At 46.0% G+C, this 26463-nt stretch overlaps 2 protein-coding genes across 6 annotated transcripts in view; one reads left to right on the top strand and one right to left on the bottom strand.

Moving 5' to 3' along the window:
* LOC127055619 (uncharacterized) overlaps nt 1-26463 on the bottom strand; it is a 240577-nt gene that overhangs the window by 185898 nt on the left and 28216 nt on the right. The window lies entirely within an intron of this gene.
* Nucleotides 11664-26463, top strand: part of ACSL6 (acyl-CoA synthetase long chain family member 6) — a 116542-nt gene continuing 101742 nt past the window's right edge. For 2 of the 4 annotated variants that reach the window (XM_050962629.1, XM_050962630.1), the window contains exon 1: nt 11666-11780. In XM_050962629.1, coding sequence (XP_050818586.1) covers nt 11708-11780 — 73 coding nt within the window. In that variant the 5' untranslated portion in view covers nt 11666-11707. Of the gene's footprint in view, nt 11781-26463 lie in introns of all 4 variants that reach the window. The other 2 variants (XM_050962637.1, XM_050962633.1) reach the window with 2 other exon arrangements.

Raw genomic sequence — 26463 nt, 5'->3', positions numbered from 1 at the left:
GAGAGCTGGTTTACGTGCTCCTTGTTAGGTGAAATTTAGAGGTTATTATAAACTTAGAGACCCTTATTGGTGTAGTAGAATTAGTCCAGAGTATTGTGTCCATGCTGAGTGTTTTTGGCTATTTCTAGCCTGCATTCATTCATTTAGGGCCTGATTCCAGAGCCTGTTGAAGTAAATGGAAAGATTCCCACTGATCTCAATGAGCATTGGATCAGGTACTAAAAGGATGATCATGACCTTTCCATGGTATCAAAGAGACTTTAAAGATGATCAGTGCTAGTCTTTCAAGGTATACTGAAACTGGAATATATTTATCGAGCCCCAGAAGGCACACGCTGACTACAGAACTTCGCCATCATACTAAAGCTTTACAAAGGAATAATATGAATGTTGATGACTGTTCAGTGCCATTTCATGTCAAGAGCTGCAGCGAGTGAATTCATGTGCTTGGGTAGAAGAGAAAAACAAAATAAGCGGGAAAATAAAATGAGATTAAATAACAGTAATTAAAAGTTAACTAACAGATAGTAGCAAGACACAGTCTTTGTTCCAGGCAACATACAATCTAAATAGACTAGACAGACAAATGATGAGAGAATAGAAGTATTATTACCCTTATGTTATAGGTGGGGAATCGAGCTACAGAAAGATTAAGTAACTTTCCCAAGGTTACTCAGGAAGTCTGTGGCAAGGCCAGGAACTGCATTTATATTTTCTGGATCCCTGTGTAGTACCTTAACCACAAGACTAACTTTTCCCTCTAATTCAAAAGAGAGGATGGATTTGGGTAGGTTTTTTGACCTTCAACCATGCTAAAACATTCACTTTTCCTTCCAGAGTGTGCTTCTGGGTGAATCTGCATCACACCAGCAGAAACTGCTGAGACTATATTCTGTCTTAATGCTATAAATATCCCTGAAAGGGAAAACTCTTCAGGCAATTAATTCCCTGCTGGTCTTTATTCATCTACCCTACTGAATAGCCTTTTTCCCACCAGGCATGGTATTTTAATTTCCTCCGGAGCTTCCAGAGCTGTGTTGCCCAATTAACCCTTAGCAGCTATCAAGAATGGCTGTACTATAAACCTGTAGATCAGTGAGGTGTACAAAAATATAAAGCTAAATGGATTACTTTATGCATCAGCTTTAAACTTATAATGCTAGGATGGTTCTAGTTAAGACACAGTGTCTTTTACTCAGTGTTGTTAACATAAATACTACCACCACGTACAAGCAGTCTTAATTCACAGAGGCAAGTTCATATGAACGGGTTTCTATCAGTGGTAAGTCGGTTTCTAACATTTAGCCGCCCATGTATAAAATATGGTCTGCTTTACATGGTCAGTCTGGATACATACATATATAAAAATACCTCATACCCACCAAATCTTGTTCTGAGGTGAATTAGGATGCAAGCGTTAGTAACTTCTTAAAACAGAGGTGTTAATATCAGAGATGCTGACAGACAGTGGAATTTTCAAAAATGCCTAAATCTCTTTGACTTTCCCATTGACTTGTTTGATAGGTATAAGGACTTGTGCTCCTAAGGCACTTATGAATATCCCATCCAGAACCCTTCTGGTAGCATTGTCCATCGGTGTTACTATATTATCCAGCAGAGCTTTTGCCCAATTAAAAGACAACACAAAGAATGTTATAATTGTTCTGTGTACATATGTAATAGACTTGATCATTTTCTCACTTATCCAAGATTTACACTGGTATAATTTCACTCATTTCAAAAGTTACTCTTGATTTACACCAATGAAGCACGATCAGAATCAGGCACAAAATATAGACAGGGCTCTTTTGAAATCATAATCTACATATATCTTCTAAGCCATAAAGGATTAAATTTACTGTCTTCTGTTTGTCTTACGATGATTGCAGTGTGTAAGCATGAAAGGTTACTCAGTTAAACAACTGTTCTGTCCTGCTCTGTGGTCTTGATTTGCTCTGGAACAGGTTTAATGCAGCTATTTATTGCCTTATGTCTTAGTACAGTTTGAGGAGAGCATGACCAGGGTTCAGTTGGTCTCAGGAAGATACAGTAAAAACTCTCCCAAAAATTTTCTTGCTTGGCCTTCAAACCAAAACCATCTGGAGTCCTGGATGGTTTAGCAGTAGCAGCAGGGAAGCCTGACATTAATCAGCTCTGTCCTCACTTGACCCCGCCAATGTTGAAAGAGTTCACTATGGAGATTGGAAAAGACATGAAAACGAAAACAAAACAATAAAAAGTGCTCCTATAGCATTCCCACTCTCTGGCTTGTCGGCATTTCTCTTGCCTTAAAAGTGAGATTATTAATGCCATTGTTGCAGTAGCACTCAGAAACCCAACCAGCTTAGGGCCTCATTGGGCCAGGCACTGAACAGGCATATAGTAAGACAGTCCCTACCCCTGAAAGCTTAAACTGAAAGGCCACAATCCAGCACATGTGTAACTTGAAGCTTATTAGTAGTCACGCTGAGGTCTATTCTTGTTTTGGGGTTTATAAGACAAGACATTCAAGGTGGGTGAAATAAACGACGCGTATGTGGGGAGAGGGGGACAAGATAACAATAATAAAAGCATGTTTTAGCACGGACTAACTAGCACATTTTAATGTTCTTCATCCTACAAATTGTATTACTCAGGCTTGTCTACACTACCTGCTGGATTGACGGCAGCAATCGATCCAGCAGGGGTCGATTTATCGTGTCTAGACATCTAGACGTGATAAATCAACCACTGAGCACTCTCCCGTTGACTCTGGTCCTCCACCAGGACAAGAGGTGCAGGCAGAGTCAATGAGGGTGCGGGAGCAGTTGACTCACGACAGTGAAGACACCGCGGTAAGTAGATCTAAGTACGTCAACTTCAGCTACGTTATTCACATAGCTGAAGTTGTGTAACTTAGATCAATCCCAGCAGTGTAGACCAGGCCTTTGGTGATTCCTTAGGGCCTGACCCTGCATGCTGATCAGTGCGAGCTGAACTGATCATTACCATGGTAATGGGTCTAATTTGTTTTGCTTTTATTTCCACCACAGGTCCAAGCTGAGCTGTGCAACTATCTGGTTAAAATCACACACTTGTATTTTCCATCTTAAACTATAGGTTCTTTTTCCAGGGAAACTTGCCAGATGTACAATCTGGGCTGCAAAAGCCCTAAAAGAGGAAGAGAATGGAAGCTGCGGAAAGTAGCAAAGTAGGAAGGAACAATCTCAAACATGCAAGCTGCCCAATTCCATTCTGGTGTTAGGGGTTGCAGTTTCATCAGCTAAAGCCAAGTTTTACACATGCTTACAAAAGGGCTGATATTGGCACCTCGTAGCTCCAAAATATTTAGAAATCTTCAAAAATTCACTAGTGGACGCTGTTAGTATATAGACCTGTTTGTTAGCTTGTGATAGAATTTTGGGTTTCATCAGAGTCTTCCTCTCCCCCACCCCAGCTCCTCCTCCACCAGTGAAGATTTGTGAATATGGCAAAGGAATTTAGATTTCAAAGTAAAGTCCTGACCCCATCACATAAAACCTCTTTTGGGCTAACTCGCAGACTGGAATTGGAATTTTTGTTCCTGAATTAAGTGCTTGGCTACACTTGCAAGTTAGAGTGCATTAAAGCAGCCCTGGGTACCGTAGTTCACTACCCATCTACATTGACAAGACACGTAGAGCACTCTGACTCTGCAGTTACAGCACTACTGGTACTCTACCTCGGTGAGCGAAATAGTGTTTGCTGCACCTTGGCTACAACACCCGAGCATCAGTGTGAACGAGGTGTTGCATTACTGCATTCTGATCGGCCTCCAGAAACATCCCATGATCCACTCTTGTCATTGTTTTTGAATTGCTGCAGGAATGCGGATATGCCCTTTCAAAGCTCCATTTCTGATAGCCAGATGCTTATCTGCTCCAAGACAAAGCAACCATTATTGTGGAATGCTGTGTGTGTGTGTGTGTGTGTGTGTGTGTGTGTGTGTGAGAGAGAGAGAGAGAGAGAGAGAGAGAGAGAGAGAGAGAGAGAGAGAGAGAGACAGGATGGGGGAGAGGGGTCAACTTACAAGACAGAAAGCTGACATGCTCTCGGCAACCCAAAATCCCATTCTCTCTCTCTCCCCCACGTACACACAACATGCTCCCTGTCATACTCCACTCCACCCCACCCCCAACTGAAAAGCATGTTGCAGTTACTTGCATGCTGGGATAGCTGCCCATAATGCACTGCTCCCAATGCCACTGCAAGTGCCACAAATGTGGCCACGCCAATGCGCTTGAAGCTGTCAGTGTGGACAGACTGCAGCGCTTTCCCTGCTGGGCTCTCCAAAGGCTGATTTAACTCAAAGTGCTCTACATCTGCAAGTGTAGCCATGCCCTAAGTCAATAGCAAAACTTCCAGTGACTTTAATGGGGCAAAGATTTGGCTCAATAATTTTTTTTAAATTACTTATAAACAAAAAAGCATTACTGAGGAATTATTAAAAAACTATATCTGATGCTGGCCCCCTCTCCTAGCAGCAGCATCTGCTCCAAACTATGAAATTCCAATCTGGATGTCCCTAATGTTCAGGGGGAGGAATAAAAGTTTGCCATACACATTTCATGCAGCAACAGAGGGCTAAATCCTGTCTTTTGAATGAATTTGAAGTTTGATATGAATAGTTTGCACAGCTCTAGTCTACACAGAATGTCCATTCTCTCCGGATTCTCTGTGCTATAGAGTTCTCTGCATTGTAGGGTTCTCTTATCGCTTTGGGGGATTTCTATACTGATTAAGGGTTCTGTCTTCCAGGTTTCTCTTACCTACAACAGTGAAGATCGTCCTTGACTCATCTTGTATCCTAGAATATTAGATGAAAAATAAGATGATGAACCAGACTGTCGGTGCTTCGCTGCCACAAGCAGAGGAGCTACCTCCTTGAAGAACAATATATGAAAGTTGATTTTCATTTTTCTGCACCATGAACTAATATATTTGGGAAGGAGGACATACTACATGAAGCAACTGTTTTCTCTTGAACCTCTGTCCTTGGTACTGGAGGACACAATGGTGAGTACAATTCAGTCTTGGTTGGTTCTGCGAAATGCTTACCCATCCAATAAATCTCACCTACATACACTACTCCTATATAGTATTTCTGATATGGCCAGAAGAAGGAGCAAGGGCAGTGGGGAGAAATGGAAAAATAAAGTAAGCTGAGTAGGAATCTTTCCCCCTGAAGGGGGATGATCCCATTAGATCTCTTTCTGGTTTAAAAAAAGCCACTTCTACTAATTCCTTGCCATCCTACCCAAGGCACTCAAGAAGTCAAGCAAGAAATTGCAAACATTGCTACTCTTCTGTCCAGTGAATAATGGAAGGGTAGTTTAGTGTTTGCATCCCAAGACCATGGACCAGGAGACCTAGGTCCTTTTCACAACTCTGCCATTGGGTCCTGAGGGATCTTGAACAGGTTACTTAATCTCAGGTTTCCCCATCTGTATCTGAGGATAATATTATTTACCTACCTTACTGTAATTTTGGAAGGTTTTATTTTTTATTGTTTGTGAAACACTTTGAGATCATCAGACAGAAAGTGTCATGGTAGTACAAAATATTTATCACTGAGCAGGTATGTTTCTGGTGGGATCTTACAAGACTCAGTTCTTGTCCTTATGGCATTTAATGTTTTTATCAATGTCCTGAAAGAAAATACCAAATCATCACTGATACATTTTGCAGATGACACAAAGATTGAGGAAGTGGTAAATAATGAAGAGGACAGGTCACTGGTACACAGTTATTTGGTTTGCTTGGTGTGATGGGCACAAGCAAGCAACGTGCCTTTTAATATGCCCAGATGTAAAGTTATACATCTAGGAATAAAGAATGTAAGCCATACTTACAGGATGGGAGATTCTATCCTGGGAAGCAGTGACTCTGAAAAAGATTTGGGGGTCATGGTGGATGAAAAACGTGAGTTCCCAATGTGATGCCATAGCCAAAAGGACTAATGCTCTCCTTGGATGTATGAACAGGGGAATTTTGAGTTGGAATAGAGAGGTTATATTAGCTCTGTATGTAGCGTTGGTGTAGTCACTCCTGGAATACTGTGTCCAGTTCTATGCCCACAATTCAAGAAGGCTGTTGATAATTTGGAGAGGGTTCAGAGAAAAGCCACGAGAATGATTAAAGGATTGGAAAACATGCCTTATAGCAATATACTCAATGAGCTCAATCTGTTTAGCTTCACTAGAAATGGTTAAGGGATGATTTGATCACAGTTTGTATACCTATATAGGGAACAAAAATTTGCTAATAGGCTCTTAAGTCTTGTAGGCAAATGTGTAACTGGAAATTGAAGTTAAATTCAGACTGAAAGTAAGGCACACATTTTTAACAGCGAGGTTAATTAACCATAGAAAAAAATACCATCATTTAAATGTATTCTCCATCATTACACATTTTTAAGTCAAGATTGGCTGTTTTTCTAAATGATATTCTCTAGTTCAAACAGATATTATTATGGGGAAGTTCTATGACCCATGTTATGCAGGGTGTTAGACTAGATTATCACAGTGGTCTTTTTTGGCCTTAAAATCTGTGAATCATCACAGCCAGTGTAAGGTTAAGAATTTTAAATGTTCAGCTCAGGTGATATGAGAGTGGAAAAGAACTCTGGTGCCCAATGGAAGGTAAATTATAGCTCCCCAGATACATTTTCTGCATCATAGAGGCTGACTTAATATGCATTAATGTTAATCAAGTGTTGTTCTACAAATCTCACTTTAATAAAGTTCTCAAAATGTTACAGAAAAACCTTTCCTCAGGTGTATTTCAGCAAGTTTCCCATAACCTTACCACAGACAAGTTTAGAAGGTATAAAACAGCGAATCAGGCCTAAAGCTACAGTTTTTTTTTTAAATGTGTCTTTGAAACAAAATATCAGGTAAATTAGATTTCTCCTTAATCTGCATGTAACAGGGTTTGGTTGAGATTCAACCCTCGGCGGGGCTGTGGGGCATCCCACCGCCTCGCTCTACTTCGCCGTCCGTCCGGGCTCTGTGGTAGTGTGGAAGATCACACACTCTGTTACGGGCTCAGGCCCTTGAAGCGGGGCTGCATCGATAGTCAAATCGCAGCCCTGTCCCTAGGTCAGGGAGGGGCAGCAAGCAAACAGTCTGGGACTCAGGCCCTTAAGCAGGGGCTGAGTCAGTAGTCAAATTGTCCTAGCCTCTCCAGGCCCGGAAAAGGAAAAGTGGGGAGTCTGTCACCAAGGAGTGGGTGGCAGGGCGGGGATGCAGGCCCTCCCTCTCCACTGCGTCCCAGCTCGGGGCCCTAGCAGCGGCAAAGGCTCGCTGCTGTCAGTGGGGATCCTGGCCACAACACACTGACATAGGTTCAGGCTGTGCTGCAGCCTGACTGGGGTCGGCTGCCCCCGGGCTACTTCCACACTCCCCCTCGTAGGGTACCTGGGTCGTGCTAGTGTCCTCGGTGGTCTCGAACACCATCGGTTCCTCGGGGTACGCAGCGAAGGGCAGGCTCAGCTGTTCCTCGAGGTAGTTGGCATGGGGCAGGCTTGGCTCCTCCTCAGGGAAGCTGGGAAGAGGCAGGCTTGGCTGCTCCTCCAGGTAGCTGGGAAGGGGCAGGCTCAGCTCCTCCTCTGGGTAGATGGGAAGAGGCAGGCTCGTCCAGTCCTCGGGATAACGGGCAAGGGGTAGGCTCAGCTGGCCGGGTGTGAGCTCAGGCTGGCTGCGGGCTGCTGCTGTCTCTCAAGAGGGAGCTCGGTCGTTGACGTCTGGTCTCTCCGGCGGCTGGGGCCCAACTGAGTTCTGCAGGTGAGCTTTTATGCTTCCGGGTCTGCGCCGTGACCTCTGAGGGGCGAGCGCAAGACCCAGTGGCTCCGCCCATGTTCCTGTTTGGGCCAATTCAACCCTCGGCGAGGCTGTAGGGTATCCCACCACCTTGCTACACTGCATCATACTAGCAAAATGGAGGCTCTACCCACATACAAATGCTGCATGATCATAACATAACTCTCTGTGAGTCTTAGCAATTAAGTAGCCCTCTGTTAAGCTGAGGTTTCAACAATAGTTAAACTCATTTTAATCATTGTTCACTTGGATAAGGCCTGTTTTTACTCCTGACTTGATGGCTTATCAAAATCTACCCATGCTTTAAATGTTGCATTTTGGATGACTTCCCTGGACTTCTGATTCCAAATATTGGTAGTGATTTAAGTGATGCTATGCAGTTTGCTAACTGCATACTAAAGTAAGCAGTGATGGGAACTGTAGTTTGGGCTCAGCAGTTCACCTCCAAAAGATATGATATCACGTAGGACTCAGGTTAATTTAGTAATGGGTAGATTTTTCACAAGTGCCCAATGGAGCTAGGCACCCAGCTTCCATTAAGGTCAGACTAGATGATCATAATGGTCCCTTCTGACCTTAAAGTCTATGAGATTATCTGGAGAGACTAAGTGATAACTTGGAAGGCTATTTTAATTTATTTTGTGCCTCACGTTTGGTCTGGCAGTGCTGGTAGTTTAATGTAAAGGAATATTCTGTGTAAAATTGCCAGTCACCTATAGGACTCAACTGATAAGACGTCACACAGTATTAGAATTTAGGGGTTGGCATTTACATCAACTGCACAGGAAAGTTGGGTGAAAAAGATGGTTGCTGTAGACAGTCTGCCCTAATTGGCATGTGGTTATTGATCAGACTAGAGGAGAACTGAGGGAAGGAGTAGCATATTGGAGACAATGCCTGTCCCCCATATGTATAGTTTAGCAGTTTCCCGCTTAGATTCCCCCTCGTCTTGTAGTGGTGTGCAGGGGAGACGCTAGCAGAGTTGCTCCTTGGGAGACAGAAGGGGAGAATCCCATATAGACAGCACACCCAGTGAGCAGAGAGCAGGGCTGAACACCAAACTGGTGGGTTTTTTCCTCTTTACAGTCAACAGGGTGGAAAGTTGGTTTTTCAGGAGACAACTTGAAAATCATGTGGTTTGTTACTCATTTCAGTGAGTAGTTAAAAGGGGAGAGGTGCAGAGTCCACTTATTTAGACAGATAGGAGATTGGAGCGGTTTAGATATCCTGGTGACGAGCACAATTTGAAAATAGATATAGCTTTCCAGGTCGTTATAATTGATACTGAGTGTAGGTTGCATTTGTTCCAGAGATGAGTGATGGATTTAAATGTTTTTTATAATGAAATGGAAGGTGAGATGGTGAGATCTTGATGAGTGTGCATGTGGTAGACAGCATTGACTTTGACATGTAGGGAAGTGCTGAGTCACTTTGCGTTGAGTCATAACCTGTCATAGAAAATATTTTCCAACTTCTCGGTCAAGGTGATAAAGCCTTTACGGAGATAACTAGGAAGAGGTAGCGCCATTTTGCGGAAATATGTCACATTCAACAAAAATTTGGTTAGAAACAAAAATCAAAGAAAAGTTTTGATTTTGCCATTCAGAATGTCTGTTTCGTTCTTTACTTTTAGAGAATAAAATATAAAAAATTGTATAAGTCAAAATTGGAACAAAACGTTTTGATCTTGTCAAACAAAATGTTTTGATCTACCTTAAACAAAGTTTTTAACAGAATTTCTGTTTACAGTAAATTACGACATTGTTTTTTCATTTTGGAATGAAAGACTTTTCAAAATTGTGAAACTTCCCCCCAAAATGAAAAATGTGGTTCCCTCACAGCTCTACTCCAGGTCTCCTGGTGGCTGAGATGCTTCCCCGGCAGCCTTGGTGCCTGCTCCATGCACTGAGTCTGGAGAGCAGGGAGCAGTCTGCATACTAGCACTGCGGAGTAACTTGCTGATGGGCCAAACTACCTTGCTCTGAGTACCCCATCCCCCAGTTCTGAAACCCCAATAACAGTGCTGTACTATCACAATTTTAGAAGTGCAAGAATTACTTAAGGATAATCAGTTTCTCTTGCTGAAAAGTTCCAATCACTCTCATTCCTTCCACCTTAAAGAAAATCATTGGCCTTTGTCTACATCGGGAATTCTGCATCGGTTACAGCTGGCATAGCTGCACTGGTGCTAGTCCAGGGGTGGGCAAACTTTTTGGCCCAAGGGCCACATCGAGGTTGCAAAACTGTATGGAGAGCTGGGTAGGGAGGGCTGTGCCTCCCCAAACAGCCTGGCCCCCACACCCTATCTGCCACCTCCTACTTCCCAAACCCTGACCACCCCCTCCCAGGACCCCCATTCCTAACCCCCCCCCCGGGACCCCACCCCCTATCCAACCTCCCCTGTTCCCCATCCCCTGACTGCCCCCCTCGAAACGCTGCCCCATCCAATTGCCCTCTTCTCCCTGTCCCCTGACTTTCTCCCCGGAACCCCCAGCCCCTTATCCAGCCTCCCCACCCCCTTACCATGCTGCTCGGAGCAGCAGGACTGGCAACTACACTGCCCGACCGGAGACAGCCACGCCACTTTGCAGTTCCGCCACCCAGAGCTCTGGCGGTGGCAAGCTGAGGCTGCGGGAGAGGGGGAACAGCAGGGGAGGGGCTTCCCTGGCCGGGAGCTCAGGAGCCGGGCAGGACAGTCCTGCAGGCTAGATGTGGCCTGTGGGCCATAGTTTGTCCACCTCTGTGCTAGTCCCTAACATAGACAGGTTAAGCTGTTATAAGACATGATGTGCACCAATTCAGTTTACCCTGGTTTCAAGGAGGGATCAACTGCACTGGTACAAATCGCAGTTTATCGCAGTTTAGCCTGTCTGCTATACAGGTTTGCACTAATGAAGCTACATCAAAGGTTGAAATCCTCTGTCTAACGGAGATATTTTATGCTATTGTCACTGCTACCAACTCCCACACTTTCACTAGCAAAGGAATAGAGCGCCTAGACGTCCTGATTTTACAGGGACGGTCCTAATTTTTGGGTCTTTTTCTTATATAGGCTCCTATTCCCCCCCATGCCCATCCCAATTTTTCACATTTGTTGTCTGGTCATCCTACAAAGGAATAGCACATATGACTTCACCACTAACCCATCCCTAGAATGGTCTGTGCCTCTGCTCTTTCTGCAAAGCCCTTCTCATACCCAGCAACTGAGAGATTAATTTTCTGAGACCAGCGTGTTCAGGAAAGGATGGAATAACTAATTCCCCCAATCTGCTTTGTCCAAATGCTCACCACAGACCATAAAAATCAACTTGGCTCTCTGTTCTCTTGCATAGTCCTTCGCTGTATGTGAAGACCTGCACATTTCCAGAGGCGCTGAGTACCTGCAGCTCCCATCGACTTCAGGTGGAGTTGAAGCGCTCAGCATCTCTGACAGTTGGGGCCTCTGGGAGCATTCCAGTGCGTTGCTGCTGCAGGGCACATATTTGAGCAATTTCTTTGGACACAGGTTAAGATATCAGAAACCACCAAATAAAGTTTCTCCCCTTCCCATCCCTTTTTTCCCCTCCCAGTCCCCCCTTGCTGCCTGGGCTGCTGGATTTCCAGGAGGGGGAGGGGAATTGCTCCCATGCAGATCAGTGAGCCCTACCCAAGTGGGATGCATTGCCCCCTTTAAGAAGAAGCTAGAGGTCCCCGAGGAAGGGGGATTGCTAAAAATATCATCCTATTCTGTGGGAGTAATTGACAAGCATGCTGCGCCTTGGAGCAAGCGGAGTGGTCGAGTCCCAGCTGCTGCTACTGCAGTGAATGTGCTGCAGTGCCCCCTCCCCCCCTTTCACATACACCCTCCAGTCAGTCTCTTCAGGCTTCCCATGGTGCAGCCGGATCCAGCAGGCATGCTCACCTTCCTCCTAGTGTCTGGTGGCTCCATCTGGCTGTTTATGGGTAAGTGTTTCTCTAGCTCTCACCATTCCTCCTTGATGTTGCCTTTTCAATCCCTTTCTTGGTATTTACTACTATTCCCTCCCCCCGTTCTGTATTATTTTTCATCCTTTCCTTTTTAATATAATCAGAATTAGGCTGCATGAATGTTACGTCAGCAGAGGGGATGCTGCTCCGGTCCAGCAAGAGAGAAATGACAGCTCAGGACCTTTACAAATTAGGCCCTTTATGAAATGACCTCTATGCATTTGTCTTTACTCTGTTTCGGCTACTCAGCACATTCATTTCTTCTCTCTACCCTTCCCCCTCCCACAGCAGTACAGTAAGGTTATTTCAGATATCTTTAGTGAAAAAAGAGGCAGAGAGAAACATGCAGTTAAAAGCAGCGATGGTTTAATCCATAGATGAATACACATAATCTGAAAACTGCAGTGAAATATTAATGCTGCTTGATAAAATAATTATAGCTGTGTGCGCAATTGAAAAGATTACATAATTCCTCTCCTCTGATCTCACTGACTTATTCAGCTAGGTCCATCCTATGTAATATTGTTCAGATAGGGCTTTTTCTCCTTGTTATGTGTGTATGTGTAATGGGGGTGTGTACATATCTATATAGGTACATATCTAGAGAGAATATATGCCATATTGCTTTGTTTGAATGAGCGATGACTTAAAGAGTCTGATTAAGCCGGAAGAATTACTGCATTCGTGTAGTAGGTGTTCTTCTCTTTGGAACTTAAAGGCTCAGTTTTAAATGGTTGTAATTTGCTGCATAGGTTCAATATTGAGTACTTCAAATGTGCGGGTGGGGATGGAGGGAAGCAGATTTTTCAAAGGAAGGGTAACTTCTAATAGTTGTGCTTTATTTTTCTTACTAATAATATACTTTTCTCTAGACAAGTACAAGTCATCCATTAGGAAGAAATGCAGAGAGGGAATGGTTTTATAATGTAGCCTCTCTCTGCAGCATTGGGTTAGATGTTCGAGCAAAAGGCACCAGAAACAGCACAGCGTGCAGTAGTTATTAGTGCTCATATTTACTCTGCTTCTGTGGTTTCATTTTAGAAAAGGGAATATTTTAATGTTGAAACAAGTGAGTACCTAATATCACTAGCCTAAATTTTGCTCTCATATATATATTGGCTACTTCCATCTGAATTAGTGAGCCTGCATCTGCTTATACCAGGGCCCTTAACCCGCTCCCATTGAAGTCAATGGCAAAACTGGCCCAGTGCTGAATTTGGTCCAGTGAAAATTGCATTTGTGTGTCCGAAGGCAGAATATGTCACAGTGGCTTCAGGTAAATATATAAGGCCATGCTAGGGCTGCCCTTGTTTCATAGGCCCAAGGACTGCCCTGAGTTACTCTCCTGAATTCACTGGCATAGAACAGAATTTGGCCTGTGCAGTGAAAGCACATGCTATGCAAGCATCTCCACCCTGTTCTCCGCATCATCTCTTGTATTGATCAGAAACTGGGGGTTGTGCTCCACTAGTTTGGGTATTTATTTTGCTCAGTGCAGGCTCGTGTCCAAATGCATTTCACTTGTGAGCCGTTCGATTTGAGCCTGTGTCCATTGAGGCAAAAGGCTGCTGCCTGAACTCACTATGCCTTGTAATTCCCGGCCTATTTTACTTTACCATGTGTAGGTTGATTTTTATCCAACATTTTGACCTCAAATGAATATGTTGCCTTTGAAAGGATGAGGTAGTTTTGTTGCCCCTTCGCTGATACCGCTACGGAGAAGTAGCAGAAGTGGAGATTCATAGGAATCACCAATAAGCTCATTTGTTGAAAATGTATGTAACTACAGATGGAAAAATAGGTATGAGTGTCTAAACTGCATCACCCATAGTGGCTTAGCACAGCACAGCTGCACCGTTGCTTGCCATTCTGTAATTCATATACTCATTTTTGTGCGTGGATCCACCCTCTAAGACACCACTTTCAGAAAAAGGCAGGATTAGCAGCTATGCTGATTTACGTAAAATGCTGCCTATTCCCATCCATTGCAGCCCAAAGAAAATGCTCAAATTTATTTCACTTAAGACTTCCAATCCAATAAGAATTGTCACCACTTGGTTAGGACTAATCTGCTGAGCTACGTAGGCTTTTTGATCTATAATGTTAAACTTCTAAGAACAATTGTACGAATGAAGCAAAGTTAAAGCTATTTTAAATACTGGCAAAAGTGATCCAAGAAAAAAAAGCAATGTTATTTTACAATGCAATGTTAAGTTACAAATGGTTTCCTATAATTAGTACAAGCTTTCCATTGTCTTAATGGCTATTCTAGCCATAGTACTCCCACTGTAAGAGAAGTGTTGTAAATAGATACTTGACAATTCCCCATATTACTCCAGAATAAACCATGTGCTCATCTGAAGAGGTTTTCACTTTAACAACAGGACAGTGGTTAGGGCTGTCCTGTCAACATCTTATTCTCACATTCAGGTGTAGTGGGGTTTCTGTACACAAGGTATATGATTCTGAAAAAATTATGCTCCCCCCCCCACCCCTTTTAAGTGGTCTCTGTTTATCCATGTTATTCCTGGCAGATGTTTCCATGTTTCAGACGTGGTCTCAAGAACTCAGCAGCTAAGGACATTCAGTTACCTTCCCCTTTAGCATATACTGCTATAACTTCCCTCCTTAAAGTATGATGTCTCACACACCTTTCTATAATAGCCCATCAAAGAAAGAGGTGTGCACATAAAATCAAACTAACAGGAAGAAACACCTGTGCTGCTTGTGACCACATGGAGATCTGGTATCCAATGTTTATGTGTTGGGACCCCACACCTATGCTGGTGTCCATGCTGGTGGATTGCATGACAAGATCTTAATACAAGTGGCTCTCTACCAAAGAGATCAACAAAAGCTGCTGTGCCTGTACCTCTGTCCAGTGCCAGCAAGATCTTCCTGAGCTTCTACCAGGCATAACTATCAACTCCTGTCCTGAGAGTCCTCTCCCATAGGCAGGGCAGCATCTCTGATTTGTTTTTGTGTTTAAAAGGCTCTTTTAAGGTGAATGATTCTGAGTTCTAGTATATTTTTTTAAAGAAAAATTAAGTCAGAATGAGTTTAATAAAAAAGACTATCACAGATACGTGTGTACGTATGGGGGAGCATAAAGATTACACGGCCTATATTGTGCCTGTTTCAGCCCATTGTGTTGATGTCATTTACATCATTTATGGTTGGTCAGCAAGAAAGTGCTCAGTGCTGTACAAGACAGAAATTAAGGGCAGTACCTGACTCGGAGGAATTCAATGTCAGAAAGACAGATGCATAAATCCAGACATTCTGACAGACTCTGAGGAAATGCTGACTTTTCCGTAACAGCAAAATCCTAAGTCATATTTGGGTAATGAAAGCCTTTGCTTAATGTGGGTTAGTGTCCAGGGCTTGGGAATAAATCTAGAGTCATTCCACGCCTAGAAGAAGTCACAAAGATGAGAGTGGGAGAAGGAAACCAAAGGGATTGCAAGCCTGGCATCAAAGATAGAGAGAAGAAGGGCAAGGGGCTCATAAGAATTAAGATGGTTTTGTAGGCCCAGGTGGGTTATGTAGGGCCTTGGAAGCGAGGATAAAGATTGACATGGTCAAGATGCTGATTTTATCATTTGTGTTTTGAATGGTACCGTGAGATTTGAGGAGACTAGATAGGATGAAAATAAATCAATGAGAATAGCCAGAGCTTGGACATATGTTTTAGTTGTTGGGTTGGTGGGATAGGGGCTGCCCTGCCAGAATACCATGGGAGTGATGGTCAATCAATCACCATAACTGGGCCACAACTTCCTCCAAAACAAATGGTACCGCATGTACTCTCTCTATATCGGCCCAGTTCTGTGAGCCATTGGAGAATGGGGATAAGTCCATGTCTCTACCCCTTTGAAGAATTTAGCATTACAGTATTATATTCTCTGCTCCTTGGGAGTCACTGAGCACAAGGACTGGGATTATGGCTAGCCCCTGTGCAGGGGCACAAGATAGATGGAATTCTTCCTGTGGCTTGTCCCTCTCTCCCAAAGCCAGCCACAAGATGTCCTAAAATATTTTTCAGTTCTTATCTGCAAAGGAATCAGAAGGTTAATGCTGCAATTAAGCTCTGTAGCACAGTTTTGAAATCGCCCGGCTTACCAGAATAGAGTAGCTTGTGGGGATGAGCCATGATGACTCCTTAAAGCTTAGTCCCCTGGTTAAGAAATATTTTCGGATATACCTTTGGGATTGAAGTTTAGTGGCCGCCTGAGGTCGTTCAGATTAAGTGATGAAATGATACCTTGTATGATCACTTCTGTTAGCAATTTTTTTTAACTTATGCGGCTTTTTAAAGAAAACTCTTGTCATTTGAGGTGGATGTGGTTCCTCAACAGTCTGCCTAGCTGGCTGCTGTGGAGCTTGGGCCTTCAGTTTCCTGGCGTTAGATTCACAAAGAGACTGGGCATTCCCATGGTCAGTGTTGCAACACCTAACTCTAGGCACCTACCACACCACTGGCATTCACAAAGCCTGAGCTAGGGGAAGTTGAGGGGAGAGAGGCCCGAAGAATGGGATTCACAAAAGTCAGTATGCAAGGTTGCTCCCCACCTAAGATAGCCAATGGTAGATGCCCAGAAGAGGAGTGTATCCTAAGTCCTGCCTCTGCGCCCCTGTGAGGGAGTTTGACACCTAAAGCCAAGATGGAGGGTGGTGCCTGCCTCTGCTTGGGATTCTCAGCTGTGAAATCCTCTCCTAGAGTTAGGCACCTAAGGCATTTCTTGCAACAATCCAATGGAGTGGGGGGAGGACCTCCCTTATCACTTTTAGTTCCAGTGCTAGGGTACTCACCTAGCTTGTGGGAGACCCCCATTCATGTCCCCACTCTACTGGATGATAGAGGATATGAACAGATCTCTGCCATTTCACAGGTGAGTGTCCAAACTGCAGAGCTAATGGAGGAACGCCTTCAACAGACGAGATTGAGGGAGCCCCACATCAGAATATCCCTTAGCCCTGTTCAAATCCCTTCTCCCTCGCAGGCAGAGCAGGCACTTGAACTGGGGATCTCCCACATCCCAGGTGAGTACTCTAGCCATTGGGCTAAAAGTTGCAAGGGAGGTCATCCCCCTCTCCCGCATTGGTATTTTGTGTGGATATAGGCATACTCTGAGCTTCCCTACTGGATCAGGCCCTGCTGGCGAGTTAGGCAAAGGAACACCTATCGTCCCCTGTTTTGTGACTCACACTGTGGCTTAGGCATTCCAGACAGCTAGAGTGAGGCAGCAGTGCTCATGCCCAGAGGCTAACATTTAGGCACATAGGGAACTTTTGCTGCAAAAACTTAGGTGCCAAGTGAGGATGGGCACCTACAGCATTCAGTAGCATCTGAGTGGGGCTTTTGTGAATACCAGTGGTGTCTAAATCAGAGACTTCACCTACTGAAGTGGCAGTTAGGTGCCTAAACCATTTGTGAATCTATTCCTTGGATCCTCAACAGCCTGCAGGGTGATCAGTGATTTCTGCACGCAGGGTAGTGTATCTGCTTCTGGTCTAAGAGTGGAAGAATTGCTCATCCATGAGATTCCACCCCAAGAACAGAAGCCCGGAACGTGAGATAGATGCTCTCCAAGATACCAGCATGGGAAAAGAGATTCAGTTTTCCCCATAACTTTGATACCGCCTTTTTTGCTGGCACTCTTCACTTTGGAACAAGCTTCATGTGAGCCATCTCCCCCACACTGAACTACCCTGTGTGCAGAAATCTACTCTTTACTCTCCGAAAACATCTCCCATTCCATCCACCTTGCATGGAACTTCCTGCAGTTTCTGGAGCCGAGTGGAGAAAGGGAATTCCGTCTGGCAGAGGATTCTGATATTTCACAATTTGGTGGTGTTCTGATTCAGCATAAACCTCCCCCTCCCAATTTCAAAATTCTCCATGAAAGGGAGTGAAGCCTTGTTCTGGGGCAGCATGCTTTCCCTGGATCCAGGGAAGCCTGCGTGGTGGGATGCTGAGGAGCTGGAGTCTGAAAGCCTGGGCCACTGAGGAACAATGAGCCTGAGAACCAGGGCTCCCAGGACTTCCAGGCTCTTGGCTCCCTATCATCCTACAAAACAGACTGCTGCTGGAAATACGAAGCCACGCTGTCTCATCTGTTTTGGGACTGTCCCAAGAGACAATCCTTTTGGTTTGAAGTAGGCAGGAGGATTAATATGATAATGGATACCTCCTTAAAAAGTACTTCCCAGAACTGTGTTTTGGGATCTATCCCATCATTTGGGAAACTCATGGGAAGCTTGGTCCTCTAGAGCAGAGCTTGTAGCCAAACGACTCATATTGCTTAGATGGAATAGCAGACTGGCTCCAGAGACAGAGCTTTGCTCAGCTTGACTGACCTGGAGAACAGGTGAGACAGGGTGGGTGAGGTAATGCATTTATGGGACCAACTTCTGTGGGTGAGAGAGACAAGCTTTCAAGCTAACTAACAGCTCTTCTTCAGGTCTTGAAAACAGACTTAGAGAGCAAGTAATATTTCTCAGAAGAGAGACCGCAAACAAATTTGAAAAGATTCGGTGTAACTTTGCAGAAACCTTTGATTAACTCGATCTGACTCCTTTACCTTTTGTTCTTTTTACTATTCTTTCTTTATTTGGGGGAGGGGTGGATATTTAAAAAAAATAAGATTATGATTATGAGGAATACAAAACAACCCCCCTTAATGCTCTTTGCCTGTACTCCAATATTCTCTCCTATCAGGTTTATGCCACAAATCCTCTCTTGGCACTGCAGGACAAACAGTAATGACAATCAGGGCCGGATTTGTGGACCCAATACCAAACATACTAGTGGGCCTCCATAGGGCTTTGGAGCATGGCGTGGGGGAGCGAGGGGGCAGCCAGAGATAATGGGGCATGGTATGGCCCACCTCCGCTCAGCCCAGTGCGAGGGCAATGTTTACAAACCGGCAGTCGCCAGACACACACTGGCCCACCTGGCCCTGTGCGGCCAGCATGCCCCTTCCCCTCGAGGTTGGGCACATGCCACACCACACAGCTCCCCGCCCAACATACCCTGACTCCCTATGCCAGCACCCCCAGACCTGCTATGCCCAGCACCCCTCCTGACCCCCACCACAAATATACAGTGCCCTGCACACCACCACCCCTGCCTAGCACCCCTACACAACTGCCAAGAACCCCACACAGAACAATCCACTCCCTAGTGCCCCAACACACACAGATCTCCCCTACTATTCACTACCCAGTGCCCTTCCCCACAGCCCCACCACCACAGCTACACAGCACTCCACATAGACACCCCGCTGCCCAGCACCACAATACACACAGACCTTGCCCAGTGCCCTCCAGCAGACCCCCTACTACCTAGCATCCCCAAACACACAAACCTTCCCCACTGCCCAGCACCCCCACCCTCTCACAGCCCAGCATCCCCCACAGACTCTCCTAGAGACCCACACCTCCACACTCTGCTCCCTGGCCACACTCATCAGTAAGGCTGTGAGTTTGTCATGGAGGTCACAGAAGTCACAGATTCCAGGCAGCTCCTGGGCCAGCCACACTCACCGCTGCTGGGGCAGTCTCGGGCCACAGCATCACCCTCCCACAGCAGCAGCAGGAGTTTGGGTGGGGGTGGGGGTGGGGGTTGGGGCATGGGAAGGGATGAAAGCTCTGGGCAGCTCTTACCTTGGGGGGCTCCCTCCCTCAGCTCATAGGCAGAGGCTGCATGTGGCCTCCACCAGCAGGTACCGCCCCTGCAGATCCCATTGACTGCAGTTCTCGGCCTATGGGAGCTGCAGAGCTGGTGCTCCAGGCGGAGGCAGCACACGGAGCCATCTGGCCATGCCTCCACCAGGACCAGAGGGAGGGACACATATTGCCATTTCTGGGGAGCTATGTGGAGCTGGGTTAGGATAGGAAGCCTGCCAGTCCTGCCAACATCTGCTCCAAGCACCAGTGGTGGTCCTAGGCCACGCGCCACCCCTGCCCCCCCCAGAGCACTCACAATGCCCCCTGGGCCACTCACCCCCAAGATTCAGTTGGGGTATATAGTACAAGTCATGGACAGGTCACAGGCCATGACTTTTTGTTTACTGTCCATGACCTGTCCATGACTTTTACTAAAAATACCTGTCACTGAAACGTAGCCTTACTCATCAGCCCTGCTGAGCCAGCGCAGAGCAGGGATCCTCCAGCCCAGCACAGTGCTAGGGGACAGGACAGCTGAAGCCTGGGAGCAGAGAGCGGCTCCATCTCCCGGAGCCCCACCCAGCCCTACCCAATTGATGCTGGTGCGTGCAGCGGAGGAGGAGTTTCCTTGCAGAGGCTGGTGGGAGGAGGGACAGCCAGTAGGGTGACCAGACAGCAAATGTGAAAAATCGAGATGGGGGTGGGAGCTAATAGGAGCCTATATAAGAAAAAGCCCCCAAAATCAGAACTGTCCCTATAAAATCAGGACATCTGGTCACCCTAAGTGGCAGGGAGAGGTGGGTCCTTCCCCCAGGGATCCTGAAGCAGACGTTCAGGTCACTGGCCTGGAGCGGCAGTGGCTGAGGGCTCCACTCTGCCCCGGCACTGACAGGCAGCCAGCTGGCCACCAGCCAAGAGGAGTGAGTGGGAGCTGGTGAGCGGAGCCAGGGGGCAGAGAGAAGCCCTACAGAGAAGAGTGAGTGGTGGAGGTAGAGGGGGGATGGAGAGGAGCCAGTGGTTTGGGGCGCAGCACAACTGGAGTGGGCCAGGCTGGGGCCCTTTTTGAGTGTGGGCCTGGTGCCATGGCACCCCTGTAAACCCACTACTGGTGACTGTTGCACTTGTATCATGTAAGGTAGCAAAGATGACTGTAGAATGGATACCAGATAGGGGCAGAGGGGTTGGGTAAAGCTGCTCCATTTTCTTTATAGAGTCATCATTCGCAGTAAAATCACATTTCAGACATTGATGTGTGAGCAAGCAATTTACAGCATCTTCACATGAAATGGTTATGTCAGACAATTAATCAGAAAAACCTCATTTAGTTGGGAAACAAAACACACATAAACATTCTCTTAGAATTTTTCTGTCACAGGTGATGCGTGAAGATCACATGGGGTCATAGATTTTAAGGCCACATGGGACAATAGGTCATCTAGTCTGACCTTCTGTGTCTTACAGGCAATTAAATTTCACCCAATCACCCCTGTATCAAGTCCAATAATGTATGTTTCATGAACTCATACCCTCCAGAAAGGCTTCCAGGCTAGATCTGAAGATACCAAGAGAAAGAGAACCCAACACTTGGTAGTTTGTTCCAATGCCGAATCACCATCACTGTTTTAAAAAAATAATTGCCTAATTTTGAATTTGAATTTGTGGGGTTGGAGCTTCTTGCTATTTGTTCTAGTTATTCCTGGATTAGCCTCCTAAAGCACTTAAGCGCTTTAGAAAAACTGACCCATACTGAACAGAAATGTAATAAACCTAGGTTGCTCATGGACCATCTATATGTATTGAAATTATTGGGTAACTGAGTAATGAGTGCATTTGGGTTAATTAGATGGTTCTTCATGGAAAAACTGGAAAGCAGAAAAAAGAGTTAATATCACTGTATGCCTCACTTGCTTCAGATTATTTAGCTGCCTCTGTATGTAAGCCATCATTCTGAATGAATTCTCTCCAGCCGTCTGTTGACCTGAGGGAAGAGACCGCATAAGCAGACAGTATTTGCATAAACAACCTAATCTGCCTATGGTGATCAATTGGCATATCTGCTTTACCAAGGTGATCAATTTTGGCTGCTTAGGTTAAAATTTTCTTAAGTTGCGGATGCCGGGGTAACAGAATGTAGTTACCCTTACTGCATGACTAAACTGTACTTCCTAGGACCTAACTGAAGGAGGGGTAGTAAAGTAAATCCAAGCGAAGGTCAGAGGGGACGGGATAGGTGTTTTAAGGCTCCTAGATGCTATTTGACTCTTCCCCTTCAGTGTTTAAAGATAGGACTGGTTAGATTCAGTTAAGAGTCTTTGTCTTTTCTGAGTGACTACTAGGGCTGAAAGCACTGATAGATGGGTCAAGGGGACTGAATCTTAAGTCCCATGAGGCGACCGTGTGCTGGTGAAAGCCATTGTAAAGGAGGCAGCAGCAGTAGTGAGGTTCTCTGCTATCCACTGAAATCACCAAGAATTGGGCTAGGTGGTGGAACCTCAGAACACGGCATCGTAGCTAGAAGCAGCATGGTGAGAGATGTACCAGCAGCATCAAAGGTGCCCCTCCCTTCCCAGCAAATCCTAGAGGTGTGGTTACAAATAGTTGGGCTGTAGGTCTGGACCAGACCAAGATACAACAGAGGTGATAGCAGCAGGCAGCAGTGAGCAAAGGCCATGGCAGGCAGCAGAAGAGATGGCAATGACTGCATTGAAAAGCAACAGAACCAATAGGAGGACAGCAGCAGTGGCGGAGGCAGCACTCGTTCACCTCCCCATCCCCAGGAGCTAGAGGTGAACCCACCTGAACGCGTCTCTAGCCTCTGGACCTTCACTAAGCTGGAACAACAACCCGTAAGTGGGATGCAGCAGAGGGAAAAGGGAAGTGGCATGTGAAAGGGGCAGTTGTCCATTGGACTTTCACACTGCAAAGTGGGAAACTGAGGGAAAGGACACTGCACTGTGGGGTGGGTGTTTACTTATTGTTTTCATACTTTTCAGTCATTGCCACTGTGATTTCCCAACTTAATTCTGTGTACCTCCCTCCTTAAGGAAAGTTTTCTGTTATACACAGACTCAGTGTTTGCGAGAGGGGAAGTATTACTGCCAGAAGTGGTGTTTAATTTTCCCTGATTTCTGGGTGGAAGCTTGAGCTGGCTTTGTTTTGTAATTTTAAGAGGACCCCATGATATAGAAGCTGGCCCTTCATGCTGCCTACATCACCGGGCAGAAGGATTACATTTGGGGGGGCTCATCTGAGATCCTGGGTCAGCACCCCTCCCCAGCACATCTTGAGTAAACCATTAATTTGGGAAAGCAATTTTGCTATATTTGGAGGAAATTACAGTTTGAATAAAGGCTATACCCATGTCGGAGCAGTGGTGCGAGAGGATGAATATTGACCCTAAGGGTATGTCTACTCTACGAGATTATTCTGATTTTACATAAACCAGTTTTGTAAAACAGATTGTATAAAGTCGAGTGCACACGGCCACACTAAGCACATTAATTCGGCGGTGTGCATCCATGTACCGAGGCTAGCATCGATTTCTGGAGTGTTGCACTGTGGGTAGCTATCCCGTAGCTATCCCATAGTTCCCACAGTCTCCCCTGCCCATTGGAATTCTGGGTTGAGATCCCAATGCAAAAACAGTGTCGCGGGTGATTCTGGGTAAATGTCGTCACTCAATCCTTCCTCCATGAAAGCAACAGCAGACAATCATTTCGCTCCCTTTTTCCCTGGATTGCCCTGGCAGACGCCATAGCATGGCAACCATGGAGCCTGTTTTGCCTTTTGTCACTGTCACTGTATGTGTACTGGATGCTGCTGACAGACGCGGTACTGCAGTGCTACACAGCAGCATTCATTTGCCTTTGCAAGGTAGCAGAGACGGTTACCATCCCTATTGCACCGTCTGCCATGCCATTGTAAATTGGAGATGAGATGACGGTTATCAGTCGTTCTGTACCGTCTGCTGCTGTCATGGGTACTCCTGGCTGGCTTCGCTGAGGTCGGCTGGGGGCGCATGGACAAAAATGGGAATGACTCCCTGGGTCATTCCCTCCTTTATGTTTTGTCTAAAAATAGAGTCAGTCCTGCCTAGAATATGGGGCCAAGTGTACTAGAGAACCAGAGAGCACAGCCGCTCCATGTCAGAACCCCAGAGATCTTGCAGAAATGATGAGCTGCATGCCATTCTAGGGGGTACCGCTGCAACAACCCCACCCATTGCTTCCCTCCTCCCCCAACCCTCCTGGGCTACCGTGGCAGTGTCCCCCCATTTGTGTGATGAAGTAATAAAGAATGCAGGAATAAGAAACACTGACTTTTTAGTGAGATAAAATGAGGGGGAGGAAGCCTCCAGCTGCTATGATAGTCCAGGCAGGACATTAAAGGGTGGGGGGAGAGGAGCCCAGACTCCCGCTGCTGTGATAGTCCAGGCAGTACAGAATCCTTTCTTTAGACATGAAGGGTGGGGGGGCTGATGGAGCTCAGCCTCCAGTTGCTATGATGAAGACGGTTACCAGCCGTTCTGTACCATCTGACGGGAATGACCGGAGTCATTCCCATTTTTACCCAGGCGCACCCGGCCGAGCTCACGAGGCCAGCCAGGAGCACTCATGGGCTGCTGCTGATGATGGATAGCCGTCATATTGTACCATCTGCCACTGGGAAGGGGATGATAGTGTTCAGTGCTGCAGCACCCCGTCTACCAGCAGCATGCAGTAGACATGGGGTGACACTGAAAAAAGGCGAGAAACGTTTTTTTTTCCCTTTTCTTTCAGGGTGGGGGAAGGTTGTAAATTGACGACATATACCCTGAAACACCTGGGAAAATGTTTTTGACCCTTCAGGCATTGGGAGCTCAGCCAAGAATGCAAATGCTTTTCGGAGACTGCGGGGACTGTGGGATAGCTGGAGTCCTCAGTACCCCCTCCCTCCCTCCATGAGCGTCCATTTGATTCTTTGGCTTTCCGTTACGCTTGTCACATAGCACTGTGCTGTGGACTCTGTATCATAGCCTGGAGATTTTTTCAAATGCTTTGTCATTTCCTCTTCTGTAACGGAGCTCTGATAGAACAGATTTGTCTCCCCATACAGCGATCAGAGCCAGTATCTCCCATACAGTCCATGCTGGAGCTCTTTTTGGATTTGGGACTGCATCGCCACCTGTGCTGATCAGAGCTCCATGCTGGGCAAACAGAAAATGAAATTCAAAAGTTCGCGGGGCTTTTCCTGTTAACCTGGCCAGTGCATCTGAGTTCAGATTGCTGTCCAGAGCGGGCACAATGGTGCACTGTGGGATACCACCCAGAGGCCAATACCGTCAATTTGCGGCCACACTAACCCTAATCTGACATGGCAATACCGATTTCAGTGCTACTCCTCTCGTCGGGGAGGAGTACAGAAATCGGTTTAAAGAGCCCTTTATAGCGATACAAAGGGCCTCGTTGTGTGGTTGGGTGCAGGGTTAAATCGGTTTAACGCTGCTAAATTTGGTTTAAACGCGTAGTATAGACCAGGCCTAAGAAATGCCTTCTAGTAACAGAGGCAGCTCAAGCATTTGATGAGGGTCTTATTGACTCTGCTTTACAGGCAGCCACAGAATGCTTGAGCAAGTGCAGAGTGTGTGGCCGCATGTTTATGAGCAAGATGTGCAGAACTGTGCAAGCTGCCAGTGGCACCGAAACCCTCACAAGTTCCAAGTGAGATAAGCAGTGGGTGGAAGGCAGTGGAAATCGGTAGCCTCTGGGAGCCAGCCCTCACCATCACCTGCACCCGATGAAGAGTTTTAAAGAAAATGTTGGCTTTCTTAAGAACAGAGGGAAAGACTCTGGCTGATATGCTGAGTTTGTTGGGCCTTAACCCAGCAGCCCCAATCCTAAGGGCTGCAGCCTCTTCTGATGTGTTGGCCTCGGCTCTGGGACAAGTGTTAGAAAATGTTATGCAGCCCCATCCCAATGTTGTCAAGCTGCTGTTGCAAATTAAGTTTATTCTCTGGGAGTGGAAGGATCATCTGAGGAAGAAACGTTGTGAAAGATCCAAGGTGTTCTCACTGCATATGTGAGAGGTGCCGATTTCTCAACTGATTTGATGGATTTTTGAATGTTTTTGTCTCTCCTATTGATATTATAAATCTGCTCAAGTAATGAAAAGAGGGGAAGAGATTAGGAGACAGATGGTAAACTGAATTAACTGAATACCACTGAAAGCTCAATGCTGACTTGGGCTCATGCCAGGAACACAGAACTACAACCATGTAACAGTAAAAGTATTATCATCCCCTTCCAAACCCTGCATCACAAGCTTTAAACCATTCTTCATACTATTGAGCAGCTGTTTGATGTCGCTGAGAGAGCCTCTGCAGCAAACAGCATCATCTCTTCCCTTTCTCGATGCTTTGCTGAAACCAACACCTGGATGACTTGCAGCTGACCAGGGCTGAGCCCAGGCAGGACTTGAGGAATGCTGGTAGGTAGAGGGAAGCACTTTGAAGAATTTGCCCTCTTTATAGCATGCCCGACCATCAAGAGCATCTGTCTTCACAATGGTAAATCAGTCTTCAGATGCACAAATACCTTGTCAGCAGAAAAGTTCCTCTTCATTTTCTGTGACTGGCCAGGAGATTGTTCCCCATCCTGTCAGACACGGCCCAGCCATGGTGAGCCATGCAGATCAATAGGCTTGATTATTGCAATTAATTGGGCCCTATCCTGGCACCCACTGCAGCCTCTCTGAGCCTATCCTTGGGTTCAATGCAACCCAAAGGTAGCTTACATAGCCACCTGAGGATTCCCCCAGCATAGATATAGGGTGGCACTGTGTCACCCCTATCCATCCAGCCCCAGTGTAGGGAGTGTCGCTGGCAGAGAGGAGTGTGTCCAAAGTACCTCTGCTTTCTGACAAACCTCAGCTGCCAGAATGACCCAAGTTAGACCAGGACTGTGCTTTCAGAAATCATGGTGTTCGGTCTTTAGAGCTGCTAGTCCATCAG

The sequence above is a fragment of the Gopherus flavomarginatus genome, chromosome 7 (assembly GCF_025201925.1).
Source record: "Gopherus flavomarginatus isolate rGopFla2 chromosome 7, rGopFla2.mat.asm, whole genome shotgun sequence".
Taxonomy (NCBI): Eukaryota; Metazoa; Chordata; order Testudines; family Testudinidae; genus Gopherus; species Gopherus flavomarginatus.
Note: the sequence above shows the minus strand (reverse complement) of the source record. Positions and strands in the feature narration are given on the sequence as shown.